The 18,423-nt window shown below is 40.1% G+C and overlaps 2 protein-coding genes across 3 annotated transcripts; one reads left to right on the forward strand and one right to left on the reverse strand.

The window, feature by feature from the left end:
* The first annotated feature begins 498 nt into the window (after positions 1 to 498).
* On the forward strand, positions 499 to 12,197 carry LOC148360676 (volume-regulated anion channel subunit LRRC8C). Of its 2 annotated transcripts, XM_088341569.1 has the most exons (4): positions 499 to 980; positions 2,522 to 2,620; positions 4,375 to 4,524; positions 5,675 to 12,197. In XM_088341569.1, the coding sequence occupies exons 3-4, from the start codon at positions 4,384 to 4,386 to the stop codon at positions 7,961 to 7,963; spliced, it is 2,430 nt and encodes an 809-aa protein (XP_088197695.1). In that variant the 5' UTR covers positions 499 to 980; positions 2,522 to 2,620; positions 4,375 to 4,383; the 3' UTR covers positions 7,964 to 12,197. The 2 variants fall into 2 exon arrangements, with proteins under 2 accessions (XP_088197695.1, XP_088197694.1); XM_088341568.1 differs by lacking the exon at positions 499 to 980 and having other exon boundaries at positions 1,752 to 2,620.
* A 562-nt stretch (positions 12,198 to 12,759) lies between these two features.
* Positions 12,760 to 17,601, reverse strand: cdkn2d (cyclin-dependent kinase inhibitor 2D (p19, inhibits CDK4)). Its single transcript, XM_088341571.1, has 3 exons — positions 17,417 to 17,601; positions 17,082 to 17,242; positions 12,760 to 14,939 (listed from the first exon to the last, which is right to left on the reverse strand). The coding sequence occupies exons 2-3, from the start codon at positions 17,214 to 17,216 to the stop codon at positions 14,586 to 14,588; spliced, it is 489 nt and encodes a 162-aa protein (XP_088197697.1). The 5' UTR covers positions 17,217 to 17,242; positions 17,417 to 17,601; the 3' UTR covers positions 12,760 to 14,585.
* Between the last annotated feature and the right edge of the window lie 822 nt (positions 17,602 to 18,423).

Consider the following 18,423-nt stretch of genomic DNA (forward strand, 5'->3'; position numbering starts at 1 on the left):
TGTGCCGTGAGACCTTGTCTAGTGTGCTGCTGGAAGTTTCCAAAAATATTAGGCCATTATTCAGTATTTTTGCTATCTTCAGATGAGGAACTGTAATATTCATCCATATCAGTAGGTGGCAGTAGATTTTTATATACTTCTTGTATACTAATTATCAGGGTTGGGTAGGGTTACTTTAACTTGATTACTTTCAATTACTTTTGGATTACTCCAATACAAAATATGCTAATAAAAGACAAAAGAAACTAAATATAAATAAAATGACTAAATTTTGTGCAGGCTTGGAATACATGGAAGGGCAAAAATGATGTTGGCAAGCTGTTTGGATTTATTTTCATTTTGTTTCTGTCGCATTTTATGTGAGTTTTGCCGGAGATCATTTGATTCATATTTAGTTTCTTTTGTCTTTTATTAGCATATTTGGTATTGGAGTAATCCAAAAGTAATTAAAAGTAAACCAGTTAAAGTAACCCTACCCAACCCTGCTAATTATCTGCTCATGAAGTAGCACAGTACTTTTAATACCTTAATTTGTTTAACAAAGAGGTTTGAGATTGCACTGTAAAAAATAAAAACATAAAGAACATCATTTTTTATTTTAAGTATTATTTTCTTTTTATATACTAATCTGCGTATGAGGTAGTACAGTGAAATATTTGACATAACTTAATTTTCAAACATTTTCGGCGGACGTTGTGCCTCAGAACTTTTTTATAAATAAAAGTGTACCTAGGTTAGAAAAGGCTTGAAAAACACTGCCTTGAAGTGTACATTAATCTATATTTTGTTGGCATTATGTTTTTACCTTGCAGCAGGTGTCTACAACGTGGTGCCCCCTGGTGGACAGTTGAGGTGTCCGCCGACCTGTTCTGAAAATTGGCCGAGCACTGGTGATCTTTGTGATTTTTTTTTTAGTTAAATGACTCTCTTCCTTCGTTGTTGACTTCGTCTAATTAATCATACTTCAAATGATTAACCTGGTAAGAACATATTATTGGCAAATGTTGATTTTTTTTTAGGAATTCAAGTCATGAGCTCTATGGACATAAATAGAAAAACTTTTAAGTTTTGATATTTTTAAGCAATTGGTTATATATATTTTTTTAAATGAATGAGAATCTATGTATTAAACAAGTTCATTTTTTCATCTTTTTACTAATTTATTTTACAGGAAATGCAACAAACTTAATTCCAATTCAGTTTTTTAATAACGTGAAGGAGCAAAAATGTGCAGTTTTTGCTAGCTAGCTGTCTAGCTACCATTTTAGCTAGCTATCTTACTACTAAGCTATTTTGAAAACTAGCTAGCTTTTTACATTTTTTCATGCTATTTAGCTGACATTTTATCTTTTTTGGTAGTTGTGCTAAATGTTGCCCTCCTTTCTATCTAGCCTTTTTTTCTTTAACTCTCTATCTGGCTATTTACTTTGCTTTTTATTAGCGAGCTATCTAGTTCCCTTTTAGTTATTTTACCTTTCTAGCTAGCTATCAAGTTAGCTATTTAGCAATCCTCTACCCGAGTAGCTATTTTAGAAATTCGTATCAAACTGCTTTTTGCGCTAATAAGTAACAAAAAGCTCTCAGCTCGAAAAAGGTTGAATACTCCTGTTATATGGTACATCAATACTCGGGGCTCAGTTGTCAGCATATTAGATTTTGTTTTGAAATCTATATTTTGTACAGAATTTGAAAAACCAATCATTCTAAATGTACAAGAAAGTACTGTAACCAAATTAATATTTTGTTTCCAAGATGCCTGTCTACTATTCTTAGATTTCATATAATTTCAGGTCTCCTATTGGTTTGCGTCACTGCATCACAGAAAAGCCCGTTTGCTTTGGGCTAAACTACTTCCCACAATGCGCTATTCTTTCAGTTCAGAATTGTGTATACTTCATAAAAAGATAACAAAATAATACTGTATTTTTGGACTGTACTCACTTTAAATCTCAAGGTTTACCATGATGCTAAAATGTAAAGCAAATATGTGATAACGTCAAAAACAAAGCTCGTGAAGAAGAAAAATGAAGGCAAAATCCCTATCCCTCGTTACGATTATGAAAAATAAAGAGGTGATTCTAAAGGCACAACAATCCTCACAAGTTCCAAAAGCACTTTTAATTTGAATCCGTTGCCCCTCTGCATCCACCCTCTACGCCACTGTGCCAGCTCAAAGTCGTATCATGTTAAAGGTGAATAAGATTTCCTTTTTACATGCATTTGTATTCAATCATATGCACGTGTATTACAAATTAGTAGTACTTGGTATGCACAATGTAATTATTTTAAATTTGTACCTGATGTTCCGGAAGGCATTTAATAATAATAATAATAATTTGTTAATTATCATAGTTTCTATCCCCTACTATACGGCAAAATCACTACGATCCCCATCTCAGAACGGACTAACTCATATCCCTAGGGTCTGCTCTCAAGTGCTGTCCTTAACTTTTTCCCCCAAACATCCCTTATTTTGAAGTTCGACCACTAATATCCTACCTCCTATTGACTTATTTTGAAGTGTGAATCCGGATGTGCATCTTTTCCAACGCAACTTGACACCTCGATCTCATCCATGAAGAGGGGCTCGCGAGAATACCGGATACCACAGTTGCAAAAGGTAAGTCCGGTTTTATCGGATAAATAAGAGCGTCTATTTTGAAGTTAATCTTTACTTTAGAACAAATAATTAGAAATGTGCAGAATATACTAAGACTTTAAATGTAGCTGTTTATCAGTTTGTTGTACTTGAAGATTTTGAGGACTTTTATTTCTTTTCCCGTGCACCTGAGATGATTGTCTAACCGCGCCTTCTCTTCTACTCGTATATCAACGCTGGGATGTCACCAAAATGCTGCTCATGCTATCTTGAACGCATCAAAAAATGTCAGGGATGGTAAAAAAGAAATGTGTAGGAATTTGGGAGGTGTCTTTAGAAAGGAATATTGTGAAGTTGGTGTTTAATACAGTGGTTAAACTGGTTGAACAACTCCTTGCACCTGACTTGATATCAGCTTTTTGCTTTGTTATGCAAATAATAGATTTTCAGTCTTTCCTCTAAAAAGTATTCCGATCTGGGGAGGCAGGTGAGACAAAGCCTCACCTGTCAAGTCATTTTTATTTGTATAGCCCTTAATCACAAAGAGTCTCAAAGGGCTTCACAGGTTTTTACACAGACTATTTTTTTATACTATTATACACCATCCCCTGATCTGGAGCCAACATGAGGGCAAGGAAAAACTCATCATGAAGAAACCTTGAGAAGGGACCGCACATGTGGTAATCCCCCTTTCAGGATGACCAGGCTGCAACAGGTGTTGCAATAACAAATAATACAATAAATAATATTTCCTCGTACTGAGGTTTTGAGGTTTTCCTTGCCCGCATGTTGGTTTAAGATCAGGGGATGGTGTCATTGTAACCTGTGCAGTCCTTTTGAGACATTTTGTGATTAAGGGCTGTACAAATAATGTGACTTGACTTTAATCTTGCAATTCTTGGATTTTCTTTTCAAAATTGTGGATTTTTTTGTGTTTCTATAGTGCAGTGGTTAGCACATTAGCCTAATATGTGGAAGGTCCCCAGTTTGAGACCGGTGGCAACATATATTAGCCTGAAGAGGGATTGTCAAGTCTCGATTACTGTAGTGCACTACTCTCCGGTCTCCCAAAGTCCAAAATCAAGAGCCTTCAGCTGGTACAAAATGCTGCAGCGAGGCTTTTAACTAAGACAAGAAAGTTTGATCACATTACCCCGATTTTAGCTAACCTGCATTGGCTCCCTGTTAGCTTAAGATGTGATTTTAAGGTTCTGTTGGTAGTATACAAAATCATGCATGGACTTGCTCCCTCATATCTTTCAGATCTAATATCGCCCTATGTTCCGGTCCGGAGCCTTCGCTCTGAAAATGCTGGTCTACTGGTGATCCCAAGAGTCAAGAAGGGATCCGCGGGTTCGAGAGCATTCTCCATTCGGGCTCCGGTGCTGTGGAATGCTCTTCCCCCTGAGATTCGATCTGCAACCTCAGTGGAAATGTTTAAATCTTGGCTTAAAACACACTTCTATTCTATAGCATATGATTAACCTATATTTTATGTTGACAATATGTGTATTATTTGCCCTCATGAAGGTTTTAGATCAGGGGATGGTGTAACAATAGTCTGTGGTTTGCAATAGTCTACAGTCTGTGCAGCCCTTTAAGACTCCTTGTGATTAAGGGCTATACAAATAAACATGACTTGACTTCAGTATTTACCAGGCTGTACTTTCCCAAGACACACCACAGGATACACCCACCAACCACATTATGTATATTATTTACACAATTAGTAATTGATTACTCCTCTGAGCGTCCTTTTTTTCCCTCACCTTCAGTGATCCAGGATGATCCCAGTGGGAGAATTCCGAAACATCGGCATCGAGCAGAATTCCAAGTACCGAGTCCTCAAGCCGTGGTGGGATGTTTTCTCAGAGTATTTGTGTGTGGCCATGCTCATGATCGGAGTGTTTGGATGCACCCTGCAGGTGAGCCATTCTCACACATACTGTAATTTATCTTTCAGCGCAATTAATGAGGACCAGAAATCTGTGGCCCCTAAATTTAAAGATGCATTCTGCCAGCTGCTCACAGTTGACTAGGGATAATGAACTGCAGCCACACGAGTGCTGTTTGTTTTAGTCGGTGGGAAAAGGAAAAAAAATGAGCCTCCACGTACTGCATGACACATATGTGCTCTCTAGCCCCCTGCATTTAGCCGTTAGTATAAAGCGTTAACATGTACCTGTTAGCATAATTTGTAAGCATGAAGTAGTTAGCATTGAGCTGTATAATTTGGAGATGGTGTTCCTTCTCCAGTTGACTAACTAATTTTTCAGCATGTAGCTGTTAGCATAAATTGTTAATATTTAACTGTAGCAAGTAACCATTAGCATAATTTTTAAGAAAGTATCAGTTAACATGTAGCCATTATCATTACTTGTACGTAATAAGCAGTTTGCATGAAGCTGTTAGCATAATTTGTTAGCATGAAGGAGTTAGCATGTAGCTGTTAGCACAAAGCTATAACATTAGCATAATTTTTCTAAATGTAGCTGGTAACATAAATTGTCAATATTTAACTGTTAGCAAAATAGCTTAGTAGTAAGATAGCTAGCAAGCAAGAGGCAGTTAGCAATGACCAATTAGCATTATTTGAAGCATTTATCACTTAGCCATTAGTATGACTCGTTAGCATGTAGTCGTTAGCATTATTTGTTAGCATGTAGCCTCTGGCATTTAGCTGTTATTAACATAATATGTTAGCATGAAGCAGTAATGTAGCTGTAAGCATTAACATATATTTATAACATGTTCACATATACTCGTTACCGTAATTTGTTAGCATTAAGCTGTTGAATTTAGCTGTTATTATGACTTATTAGCTCATTGCTGACAGTGTTTACAGCTGTCAAAGCCATCACAACTAAAAAAAAGCCACAAAAACAGACTCTCGCATCATTTTGCGATCCGGGATAACGGATTGCGGAAAGAATTTCAACAAGCGATGCACTTAGGTTGTGAAATACGAAGCACAAAGTAGCGAGGGATAACAGTAGTAGTAATTGATAGCATTAGCATTCGTACATACAATTCGCTCCCATCTGTTAAAGATAGACTTTTATTGTTTATATTCAGCTGACCCAAGACAAGATCGCCTGCCTACCGAGTCCCTTCACCAGTCCGACGCCGAGCGCAATCGACTGCAGCCACATCCGTCACTACGGCGAGAACTACACGTGGGAGAGCGACCATTCCAAGCCAATCGATCCCGTCATACGGAAGGTACTCGGCCGCAAGAACAATCTGGACATCCACCAGTACGTCTTCATCAACCACTACTGCTACGAGCGCTTCGTGCACTGGTACGCCAAATACTTTCCGTACCTGGTCGTAATCCACACCATGATCTTTATGGTCACCAGCAGTTTTTGGTTTAAATTCCCCGGAACATCCTCCAAACTCGACCTATTTGTAACCATCCTGGGAAAATGCTTCGATTCCCCTTGGACCACCAGGGCCTTGAGTGAGGTTTCGGAGGAAAGGGGGGAGGAGAAGTTAGTCAACTGGAGAAGGAACACCATCTCCAAAGATCCGGGAGAAAAACGAGGCGAGGAGGAGGAGACGGTCTTGCTTCAACGGTCTATCTCCTGTAAATCCAACCCGGATAAGAAGACTTCGGAGTCTCAGTCTGCTCCGTCCGTGTTGGACAAAAAGGAAGGCGAGCAGGCGAAGGCTCTTTTCGAGAAGGTCAAGAAATTTCGGACTCACGTTGAGGAGGCGGACATTTTGTACATCATGTATGTGCTGCAAACCTCCCTCAAGGTCTTCAAGTTCCTTTTAATCATCATCTACACCGCAGCTCTCTCGCCAAACATCGAAATCGTGGTGCGGTGTTTGGTTCCGCCTGAGCTGACCGGTTTTGATATTTACTGCTGCAATCACAATAAAGCTCATCTGTTCTCCAAGCTAGCTTATTGCTACATCTGCTTTGTCGCCGTTTACGGTATTTTGTGCATCTACACCCTCTACTGGCAGTTCCACCGCCCTTTGAGGGTCTATTCCTTTGAGCATGTCAGGCTCGAGACCGGCATCAACGACATACCGGACGTGAAGAACGACTTTGCCTTCCTACTCCACCTGGTGGACCAATACGATGACCTCTATGCCAAACGGTTCGCTTTTTTCCTTTCCGAGGTGAGCGAGAGCCGGCTCCACCAGCTTAACCTCAACTACGAATGGACCGCTAAGAAACTGAGGGCTCGCCTTTCCCCCAACGCCATTGGCGGACTGGAGCTCCACCTAGTTCTTTTGCCGGGACTCCCCGACACGGTCTATGACTTGGTTGAGATGGAATCGCTGAAACTGGAGCAGGTTAAAAATGTCTCCATTGCGGCCAGCGTGGCCAAGCTAGAGAATCTTAAGCATCTGTCTCTGATCTACTGCCAGGCTAAAGTCCAGCTGCCTGCTTTGAACCACTTCAAAGAACGGTTGAAATCCCTGCGCCTGTGCTTCGAAAGTCTAGACGAGGTCCCCGAATGGATGTACCACCTACAAAATCTAGAGGAACTGCATCTGAACGGTCCTCTGATCAACGAGCTAGCCCGAGGTGCCACCTTGGACTCCCTCCAAGATCTAGCAGCCCTGAGAGTCCTCACATTGCGCTCCAACCTGACCAAGATTCCAGCCAGTGTGGGTGACGTGGCGCATCAGCTCCAGCGTCTGTGTATCCACAACGAAGGCACCAAGATCCAAGGCTACAGCAGCCTGAAAAAGTTGACCAACCTGGTCTCGTTGGAGCTGGTGGGCTGTGAGTTGGAGCGCATTCCTAGCGCCGTCTTCAGCCTGAGCAACCTGCAGGAGCTGGATCTGAAGGAGAACAAACTGACCACGGTGGAGGAGATCCTAAGCCTGCAGCATTGCCAGCGGCTGGTGACGCTTCGGTTGTGGCACAACAAAATCACTTACATCCCAGATCACATCAGCAAACTCCACACATTGGAAACTCTGGACGTCAGCTGGAACAAACTTCGGAACTTGTCCCCTCGATTGTTCTATTGCACCAAACTGCGACACTTGGATGTTTCCCACAACCAGCTCACCGCTATCCCGCCAGAGGTGGGCATTCTGCAGGGACTTCAGTTCTTCTCAGCCGCTTTCAACACTTTGGAGACGCTCCCGGATGAATTGTTCTCCTGTAAGAGGCTCAAGACTCTGAACCTGGCGAACAATTGCTTGTTCTACCTCAGCTCCAGAGTGGCAAATCTGGCCCAGCTCATTCGACTAGAACTCAAGGGGAACCGGCTGGACGCCTTGCCGGTGGAGGTTACCGATTGCCCCATGCTCACCACCAGCGGACTGGTTGCCGAGGAAAACCTGCTCGAGTTGTTGCCTTTGCATGCACGGACGAGGTTGATGAGTAGCTGAGTTGATCCAGGGAGCATCTTTGTTGATTCGAGACGGACTTAAGAGTACATTTTCAAGTGGGCATTTTTCACTGTTAGCATAAACTTCTGTTACTACATGCTGATTTACTCCCCAACTTTTCCCTTCTTGACCCCATTAATCGACAAACGCACATTAAGTCAAGTTTTGCTAACGACAGCCAAAGATTAGTCCAAATGTAATACTCTGTTATCTCTAGTAGTTAGCTAAGGCTAGTGGGCTACGCTCGATGTTTGGCAAGGTAAAAAAAAATCTTATGTGTTATGTTGTAATTAAATCAGGGTTTATTTGTCAGTTTCGGGAATGTCAACGCTGCCATTCAGCTGCTCTTGATGTTGGGTATTGGCTGGTGACTCTGAGGATGAGTGCAAAAATAAATGCTAAAAAGCACAGGGAAGAATAAAAACTAATAAGACTCAAAATGGCCAATCTGCACCCTAATATTCTCATTTTTGGGAATCGGTAGTGGGAAAATGGCAGACAATTATGTCTACTCTCTTGAGGTGAGGACAACTCTGAGTCATGAAAGAACACTGTGTAATGTTTGAGGATAGTTTACCCTAATACCAGTTTGTATAATTAGTTGCCTCCGAGTTGTCAAAAATTCATTCGATCAGGACCAGCCCAGTACACTTGGGTCAATTCGACCCAATTTTCTGGCTTTTTTTGACACAAAACGACCCATTTGTTTGGAGCGTTCCAAACCAGGTGCCTCAAACTCATGGCCCGGGGGTCAATTGCGGCCCACGAGATGATAATTTAAGGCCCCACCTTTATTTAAGAATTTAAAGGGACAGTGTGTATTATTAGGCACCTCCTAGCAGGGGTCAAATATGATATAAAACAACCCAATTGTTTGGATTGTTCAAAACCAGGTATCTAAACTTGCAGCTCAGGGGCTGATTAGGCCAGTGTGTAGGGTTTATTTCTAATGAATTCTTCATGTGGGCAGCATGGCGCTGCAGTGGTTAGCGCGTGTGCGACACAGTTCTAAAGTCATGAGATCGAACCGTCTGTTTGGAGTTTGCATGTTCTCCCCGTGCCTGCACTCCGGTTTCCTCCCACATCCAAAAAACATGCATGTCAGGTTAATTGGCTGGTTGAAATTGTACCTAGATGCAAATGAGCGAGTGAGTTGTCCCTGTGTGCACTGGCTGGCAACCAGTTCGGGGTGTCCCCTGCCCACTGCCCAAAGATGGCTGGAATGGGTTCCAGCATCCCCGCGACCCTACTGAGGATAAGCGGTGCAGGTAATTGATGCATATTGTCACAGCTGAAAGTTTTTATAAGAGCCTTTCATGTGGAAAACCCGATTTGGCCCAATCTGAACTAGACCCTACCTCCAGCAGCCCCCGGGGTAATTAAGTTAGAGACCCCTGGTGTAGTGCAACCATAAACAAGGCCTACAAAGTACACGGAAGAATACAAACTACGGAGATTCTAAGTGAGTATTACATTTTACCTGTCTTTTTTTAACCCAGCCTTTGTTTTTGGGTATTCACAGCAAAAAAAAATGGCGGACAATCAGGTCAGCTCCCTTTCGGTGAGGCTCTTGTTATGTAAAATACAAATTTTACTTTGAAAAAAATGCACATTTATATGATCGTTTGTGTTATTGGTCATCATTTAAATCAATTGAGGCCCTAATAAAAACCTAACGTCCCTATTATTTATTTCTTTGTATACCACATCTCGGCACCATGTTGTAAACTATAAAAATAAAAATAAAACGTTCATAACCTTTTGCAATGTCCACATACACAAATAACTCCAGGTTGATCTTGTTAGTGGGTTTCCCATTTCAAAGTATCTAAAAAAAAAAAAGAAGGGTTACTTCTTTTCAGGTCAGTCATGTTGCGACTTGTAGAACCAGGTCTGTCTGCATGCCGAGTTCACAAAGAAGTACATGACATTCCAACGAAAGTTTTAAACAAATATTCTTGCTGCGTACAGAAATTTAGCTGTACTGTAAACTAAACCCTAATTGCAATTTTCTAGATTGTTTTCGCATGTCTCTTATGAACAAATATTGCTCTATAGTATACATTGTCCACAGTACTTACTGTTATATCCAAGAGGAAAGGTGAAAAGAGCAGTGTCTATTGGCTCCCAAAAGGCTCCTCAGATTTCTTTAGCGATAGATTATAATAATAAAACATTATGCTCCAAATTATTTACTAATTAGTAATTTCATGAAATCTAAATTAAAATATTCACAGATGTACAAAAATAATTGTAAAAATACAAAACAATTTTAGATCTTTTACACACTGAACAGATTTAAAGTGGAATAACAACAAAATCCCTGAAATACAAAACCACAAGATATAAAGTAATTCTATACTAACCAATTTAGACACAAATCTTAAAATAAAAATTCAAATCAGTCAAACAAAATTCAAAAGATCAGTAGTCTTTAAGATTGAATGTACTCTGATTTACATACAAAAGTCCCAGCCTTTAGATACAAAGGCGTTTCAGGATACAAAAACTCGGTGCGTATGTGTGAATCCTGGCATGCTCTTCGTGTCCCCTTACTGCTCTGTAAACAGCCTACTGTATGGTACCGCTACAAAAGGTTATCATTCACAATGGACCCCATAAAAGACATGCAGAAAGGGACAAGAAGAGGAAAAGACTTTTTCTGGCCATCGAAACATAGCATTAGATGACAGAAAAGGTATGGAAACACGTCGCTGCGCAGGTGGACATATTGGCAAAATTCAATAACGTCTCAGAAATTGTGGAAAGGAATTACCGAGAAGTCAGGTTACTGCTCAATATGTCCAGTGTTCTCGTTTGCCCGCGTCCCTCCGTCCTCGACGTATCATTTTTGCTGGGGACGCATCGTCTCAAATCAACGTGCGTCCCCGGGACACAACATTTTTGACATCAAATTGTCATTACTACCCGATTACTTTTTTTTTTTAACAAAGATTTACCGCACTCCCAACTTTTCGTCAGGCAGATCCGCCATTGTGGTTTTGGTCTCGCGGTTCGAGTTTTCGTCTGCACGCTGATCTCGTTGCTTCAAGATCACGTCATTTTTGTGGTGGTTGTCGTCGAGGGAAGGTGAAAATCAACACAAAATTGGTAATTTCTTCAGTGTCAGTAATAAGTCGAAACATAATGCAGAAAGTGATAACAAGGGCAATAATTCCGGCATGAAAAAACGGCGGAGAAATTAACACTTGTCAACCTACGTTCTACGTTTATTATGCATTTTAAGACGTGTACGACTTACAAGGAAATCTGTAAGGAAAAACACAAATTTGTCAATCATGGGTACCATCCGGTATACAGCGACTATCACCAAACGGCAAATCAATCAAGTCAAACCAGTTCGAGTTGTGTAGTGAAAAGTGAAAGTCAGTCTTTTTTTTTTTTTTTTTAAGAGAACCGGCTTTTTTGGCTCAATTAATTAAAGAGAGCTGGCTCTCAAATGGCTCACTTGCTTTAATGATTGATATTACGAATTAGGTTGTTTAAAGAAGTTAAGAAAAAATTGAAATATAAAAAGAGAAAATGGAAAAAAAGACAGGTTTGTGGTTATCCCTTTAATCAGTATATTACCAACAATAATTTGATGCAGAAAATGTATTAATAATTTGAATAAGAAAATGTATTATTCTACTTAATTATATTTGCATGTATTTTTCCATTCTACGGTGAACGTCCAAGCGACTTCATTTTTGAACCTTTTTTATAATAAACCTCATTCATGTCGAGCAACTCAGTATCTCACAACAAAATGTTCATTAACAATATATATGATATAACGAAACACATGTACAATATAACATGTTAAACTACATAAATAAACACGTTTGAAAAATTATATGGCGTAGGGATTATTTTGTAAGGGAAAATACAACATTTTGTAAGGGCATGGAGCCGTGCAGGTCGACGGGTATGGAAATTTTTTGAAAGATCGCAGAGGCAAGGAAAACACGTGTGTTCAAGCGAACGATTCGACGAAAGAAAAACAAAAGAATACTCCTAGCAAGAAAAGGATTTTTCTGCCAAAATGGACTAAATTATATTCCTGGTGACGCTGTGAGGAGGATGATAATGGATTGGACCTTGAGAAGGCCATACAACTGTGGCGGGACAGCAAACCACGAAGAATATATGAACTGAAAGATCTAAAGTGATAACTGATTTGTATTACCAATAAACTGATGATTAAAACAAATGAATAAATAGATTTTTATTATATATTTGTCACCGATTTACAATTTCAAGCACGATAACACTACATTTTGGGGACCCATAGATCTCTGTTGGGACCCATAGATTTTTGAGCATGCGAGTCTCTGGGACCCATCACTTTTCACAGGTAAAATGAACACTGCATGTCTTACTCGCGCATTTCCGACGGATTGTCAAAAGCAGTGAAACACAGACGTCATTGGATCAGTTTTTCAAGAAACACGAGGCAAAAACACTGAGGATCAGTAAACAAGCTAGTTAAAAGCTAAATGAATATTTATTATTTTCTTTATTTTTATATGATTTGCCTCTTGTTTTATGTTTATTATGCGTTCATCTAAATGTTAGTCCTAGAGAGGTATGGGCACCACCTGGCTGTACTGGGTCTTTGGAGTCAGACTGCCAAGAAACATGGCCATGGAAACAATTTCAAGCATTTTCAAACACTCTGCCCAAAATTCAAGCATTGTCCTGACCTTGAAAACACCTTAAAATTTAAGCATTCTTAAGAATTTCAAGCACCCGAACAAACCCTGTTTATACACATAAAAGGAAGAAAACAAAAATACCCAGCCACGCAGCAGCTTTATTCCAAACATTTATTTTGTGCTTTCATTGTTCTAAACAGCAAACAGAACGTCTTCACTTCTGTATTAAAAGTATTCTTGGTATAAATAACAATATAAAAAAAACAAAAACACAAATCGTCACTGCTATATCAACAACAATAAATAATTTAAATTCTAAGTACATCTAATTTCATGCAAGTGGGTAGTTCATTTTGCACCAGTTCAAGTTTTGTAACATTAAAAAAAAAACACCAGACAAACAAACAGTTATAATGGTTACACGGGAACACAAAACGACGGGAGAGGTTGAAACTATTGTGCACTCCCGGGTCAAAGCGCCAAAACAGATAAATAAGATTTCGTAAATAAGGTGCCTACATTGCACTGTGCAAAACACACAACTGAAAATTAGCTGCCATGAGAACAAAACAAGTGCGTCGTGAATGACGGCGAGCTCGGAAAAACAAACTGGGTATTTATTCGTGTATCGTGCGCACCCTGAATTGATGATGCAAAATTGGTAAAAAAATTCTGTCACTAGCTCAAACGAAACATTGTAGGTCACGTATGTTGTGTCGAGAACCAACGCAAAAGGATTCGAACCTGGATCGCGGCGGTGAGAGCGCTGATTCTTAAACACTAGACCGAGGGTAGGGAACACCAAATATAGAGAGCCAGGAAGGCAACATATAGTGTGTATATATTATATATACATACATATACACTGTATAGGTCTATACTCATTGAAAAACGCTAATAATGTGTGATGTTTGTCCGCCAAAAACCATAGATTTTCCATTATCAAACAATTTTGATGAAGTGCAAAAGAGCAACTAAGAGTGCCAAAAAGCTGCGTGTGGGTCCAGAGCCGCTTGTTGCCGACCCCTGCACCAGACCACTAGGAAAAAGGCATTCGTCTTGATCTCATCATCATGCTATGTTTACTATCGCGGGAGCATGATTAAAATCATTCGTTGACACTGAATCGGACATTAAAGAAGAAATTAAATACATTAATTATACGTTTTATTTTGGTATCGTGTTTATCGTTTCCGTTAGAGGTAAGATTGGGCCTAAAAAAAAAATCCAGCGGGACCATACCCCGCACAAGTTGAGTCTGACAAATTAACTTTATATAAAGGACCAAGCCAAAGTCATTTTTTTTATATATTTTGGAGCAGGGCTTCATATTTAAATGATCCACTCATCATTGTTCCTTGTTTCTTTCCATTTGTGGAGGCAACCAGGCGATGGAATCTGTCCCCCTCTAGCGCCGCAGAGAGCGCAATTATAACAGTTGATTTGACAAAGAACAATGACGGGTGGATTCTAACAAAACTGTCAGCGAAGGAGAAGCCCTGCACAAACCCAAGCATAATGATTGACATTTTAGGCCCGACCAGACCCAAATTTCGGGTCGGACTTACCTCTAGTGGACGTTATCAATAAATTAATTTAACCATGGCCCCTCGAACTCAATAATGTGGTAACGTGAAAATAGTGTAATGGTGACATAAAAGCTTGCCGTTTACCCGTGTCATCTAAATCCCTAGCGGTTAAGCATCTGCACCGTGACCGCCGCGATTCAGGTTCGACTCCCATTGTGCGAAGGGGGTCAGTGATATTTTTTGACTGCTTTATCGTGCAAATACGGTCATGCACTACCTAGGAACCCGGTGTATTGCACGCACCCAAACGAGGAGTTATTTTTGGGGTAGAAAAAAAAAAAAAGTACGCGTTCTACACGAATAAATACGGTACATAGATGCCAACGAATTCAAGTCACCAGGTTTCATCAGAAAGGGATTCTCTGGCGGGCGAGACTAGGATCGGATGTGGGCGTGGAGCAGGCGGATCATGTCCAGGCGCCGGGCGGCCCGGGCCACGTCCACGGCCGTCTGTCCTCGGGCGTTGGCGCGACCCAGGTCAGAAAGCGGGGCCAGGAACTCCACGGCGGGACGGTGGCCCTCTCGGATGGCCAAATGGATGGGAAGGGCCCCGCCGTGGTCCGCCACGTTCACCGAGGCGCCGTGCTCCACCAGCGCCCGCAAGGTGTCCACGAAGCCCGAGCGGGCGGCGTCGTGGACCGGGGCCGTGCCCCCAGAGTCTTGGACGTTGGGGTCGGCCCCGCTTTCCAGGAGCAGGCGGGCCACCTTGGAGTTGCCCATCATCATCACCTGCGGAACAATAGGCCCCGCTTTTACATGAAAGTTAAAGGGACAGTGTGTATTATTTTCCCACCAGATGTCGCTGTATTCTGTCGTGCCACCGAATACCAGTGCCAAAAGCACAAACGAAGAAGACAAAATACCGAGACTCAAAGTGAAGTGAAGAAAGAAAAGAAATAAGGGACAAAAGAGAAAAATGGAAAATAAAAGAGTAACAGGACAAAAAGTACCACTTGAGAGACAAAGGGGAAAAAAGGGGAGAATTAAAGAGAAAATTTGTATTATTTTCTTTTTTTTTTTCTCCTTTAATTTCTTCCATTTTTGCTTTCTTTTTCCCAATTTTTTCTTTATATTGCCATTTTCCTTAATTTCCTCCTTTTATTTTTCTTCCGTATTTTCTATTCCTTTAAAAAAAAGTTCTTCTTTTTTCTTTCTTTGATAAAGGATGGGTAAATATCAGATGACAAAGGTTGCTTTTTACTCTTTTTAGTCTCCGTAGTCTGTAGTCTTCATTGGACTCATTTTGGTTGCACTATGAATTACAGCGACATCTAGAGGACACATTTAAAACACTGTCCCTTTAGGAACAGCTGAATGTTTTTGTGGAAGACGCCATTTGGCTCAACTTGGCTTCAGCGAACCCCCATCTCAATTGAGTTCAAGACCCTTATTTAGACCAAGGATGAACCGGTATTTGTTTTCCAGGGCGGATACATTTGATTAGTATTAAGAGGAGACCAATAACTGATATTTGGAGCCCATATTTTTTTTGTTTTAAAAACTTGAATATTGGCGTAAAAAATGTAATACCGCAAAAATAAAAGAATATTAGTTATAAATTTTAAAAAAAAAACTTTTTACAATTGGAACTCCAAAACCACTGACAGACTAAACTTTCAATAAAATCAGAAACGAAGAAAGCAGGAATTAGGTGCATAAAAACTTAAATAGGGCCTTGATTTTGTTTTATAATAAACAAAAATGTCTTTCTTTTGCTTTATTGTTTTTCCTTTTTTCCTCTCCTTTTTTTGTTTTCTACTTGTTTTTCCCCCTTTTTATTCTTTTGTTCATCCCGAGCTATTTACTCATTTTATCTTGCTTTATTCTTTTTTTTAGGTTTTTCAACTTTTCACCCACCCTAACATTTTGTTTTTTCGTGCTTTTTCCCTCTTTATTTCTCCCCCATTTTTATTATTTTGTTTTTTTCCATCAGTTTTTTTTAAACTTATTTTCTCTTGCTTTTTTTCTTATTTTTCTTCTCCTTTCATGTATTATATTTTTTCCACTTTTGTTTCCCCCCTGGCATTTTGTTTTCTTGCTTTTTTTGTCTTTTTTTTTTTAAATGTTTTTATTCTTTTGTTCCCCCCACCAGCTTTTTACTTCCCTCTATTTGCTTTTTAAAAACTATTTCTCTCCTTTAATATATTTTTCTACTTTATTTCCCCCCTAGCTTTCTTTTCTTCTTGCTTTTTCCTCTTTATATATTTTTCCCATTTTTATCGTTTTGATCCCCTCAGCTTTTTACTTCTTTTCTCCCTTTGTTTTTTTTTTTTTAATTTTTGTTTTTCCCCTCTTTATTTCCTCATTTTAATATTTTGCCGCCCCAAGCCTTTTAATTTTTTCAAGTCAAGTCATTTTTATTTGTATAGCCCTTAATCACAAAGAGTATCAAAGGGCTTTTCTTGCCTTACGATTTATTCCTTCCTCCCCTCTCGTTTTATTTTTTCTTGCTTTTCCTCTTTATTTTTTTCCCCCGCTTATTATTTTGTATCCGCTCCAGCTTTTAACTTCTTTTTTTTCTTAAATTATGTTTTATCCTTTTATGTCTGCAGTTTGCAATAGTCTTTGTGGTCTGTGCAGCCCTTTGAGACTCTTTGTGATTAAGGGCTATACAGATATACATGACTTGACTTTTCAACTTTTTTCCCCCTAGTGTTTTCTTTTTCCTTGCTTTTTCCTCTTCATATTTTCCCCGTTCTTATTATTTTGTTTTTCCCCCAACCACAGCTTTTATTTCTTCTTGTTGTTTTCCCTCTCGTTTCCTTTTATTTCATTCTCACCACTACACCCGGTTTTGTTTGGGTGGGAAGATCGTGCCCCGAAATGACTTTTTAGATCCCTCAAAACCTCATCCAAAGAGTCGAGGCTCACTTGCAACGCCGTCCTTCCGAACTCGTTGACAGCATCGGGGTGCAGCCTGCATTCCTCCAAGATCCTCCGCACCTCGTCGAAGTTTCCCCTGGCCGCCGCTGACGTCAACCCTCGGGCTCCTTGCGTCTGAACCATAGCCGCTCTTGGATTCGTCTTCCAGCCTGACATTTCAAAACAACGACCACAACGTACCCGCACGAGGACGCCATTTTACTATGTATTTGAATTTCTGGTGCGACATTATCCGCGTCAACGGAAACCTCGGACGGCGATTAGCTAGCATGCTAACGGCTAACATAAAAGAGACCGACGACGAGGGGGAGTTTCAACCCTACCTGGGTGATTTCCTTTCGGGTTGGCGACGTCACTTAGCTCCTCGTTTGTTCCTCTCGAGGGCGGAAGTTATTTAAATGAACAAGGAAAGGTAAATATTTATCAAAAAGGTGAAAATTCATTTGCGCGCAGAGTGCCGCACGGCTGCGTCCTGAGTGAATTTACAAACAGTGAAGAGTAGAGCGCGTCGACCAATCAGGGCTCGCCGAGAGGGTGGGGTCTTTGTTATATATGCAAAGAAGGCGGGGACAAGGCTCCGTTACTACTCCGTCACTGTGGCAACAGTAGAAACTGGCCAATCAGAATGCCCGCTGGTGAAAACAGGCGGATCGCATACGTTAATGTTTAAAAAAAGGGACTTCATTCATTTCTGTCTTCTCAGTACACAACTTGGAATTATTTTCTTGTTATTCGCCTCAAAAGTCCGCTGGTGAGAACTAACAAAGTGAAATTATCCGTGAAGAATATTTTGTAAATTTTTTATAAGGAACAAACTAGAACAATTTCCTTAAATTTGAATTTGAACGGTTGCTTTGCTTAGTACATTTTGTCCTCTTAAAAGCACAACGGATTCTCTCCCAAGGTGAGAAGCATAAATTTTTCAAAATAAAATAAATTGCTACAATACTGAAATGTGTCACTGCATATTTAGTCATGATTTGATTTTTTTTTTCAATTTTTAACCCCTTTATTTCAGCCATTTGTAATTTCATCATTCAGCTCAGGATGTAAAGCGCTCGTCTTAGGATCAAGAGATGGCAGGTTCGAATCCCGGCTCCTTTGTGTTACATGTCAAAGTGTCCTTGGGTAAGACACTAAACCCCCAATAAGCAGGTTGGCGCCTTGCATGGCAGCTCGGCCGCTATTAGTGTATGAGTGTGTGCGGATGGGTAAATGTGAAGCGCTTTGGGAAGTCTTCATTGACTTTAAAAGCGCTATATAAATGCAGATCATTTCATTTAAACCAGGGGTGTCAAACACATTTGAAATCGGGGGCCACATGATGGAA

This window comes from Urocampus carinirostris, chromosome 8 (assembly GCF_059441175.1).
Source record: "Urocampus carinirostris isolate Australia breed hairy pipefish chromosome 8, RoL_Ucar_1.0, whole genome shotgun sequence".
NCBI classification, from domain to species: Eukaryota; Metazoa; Chordata; class Actinopteri; order Syngnathiformes; family Syngnathidae; genus Urocampus; species Urocampus carinirostris.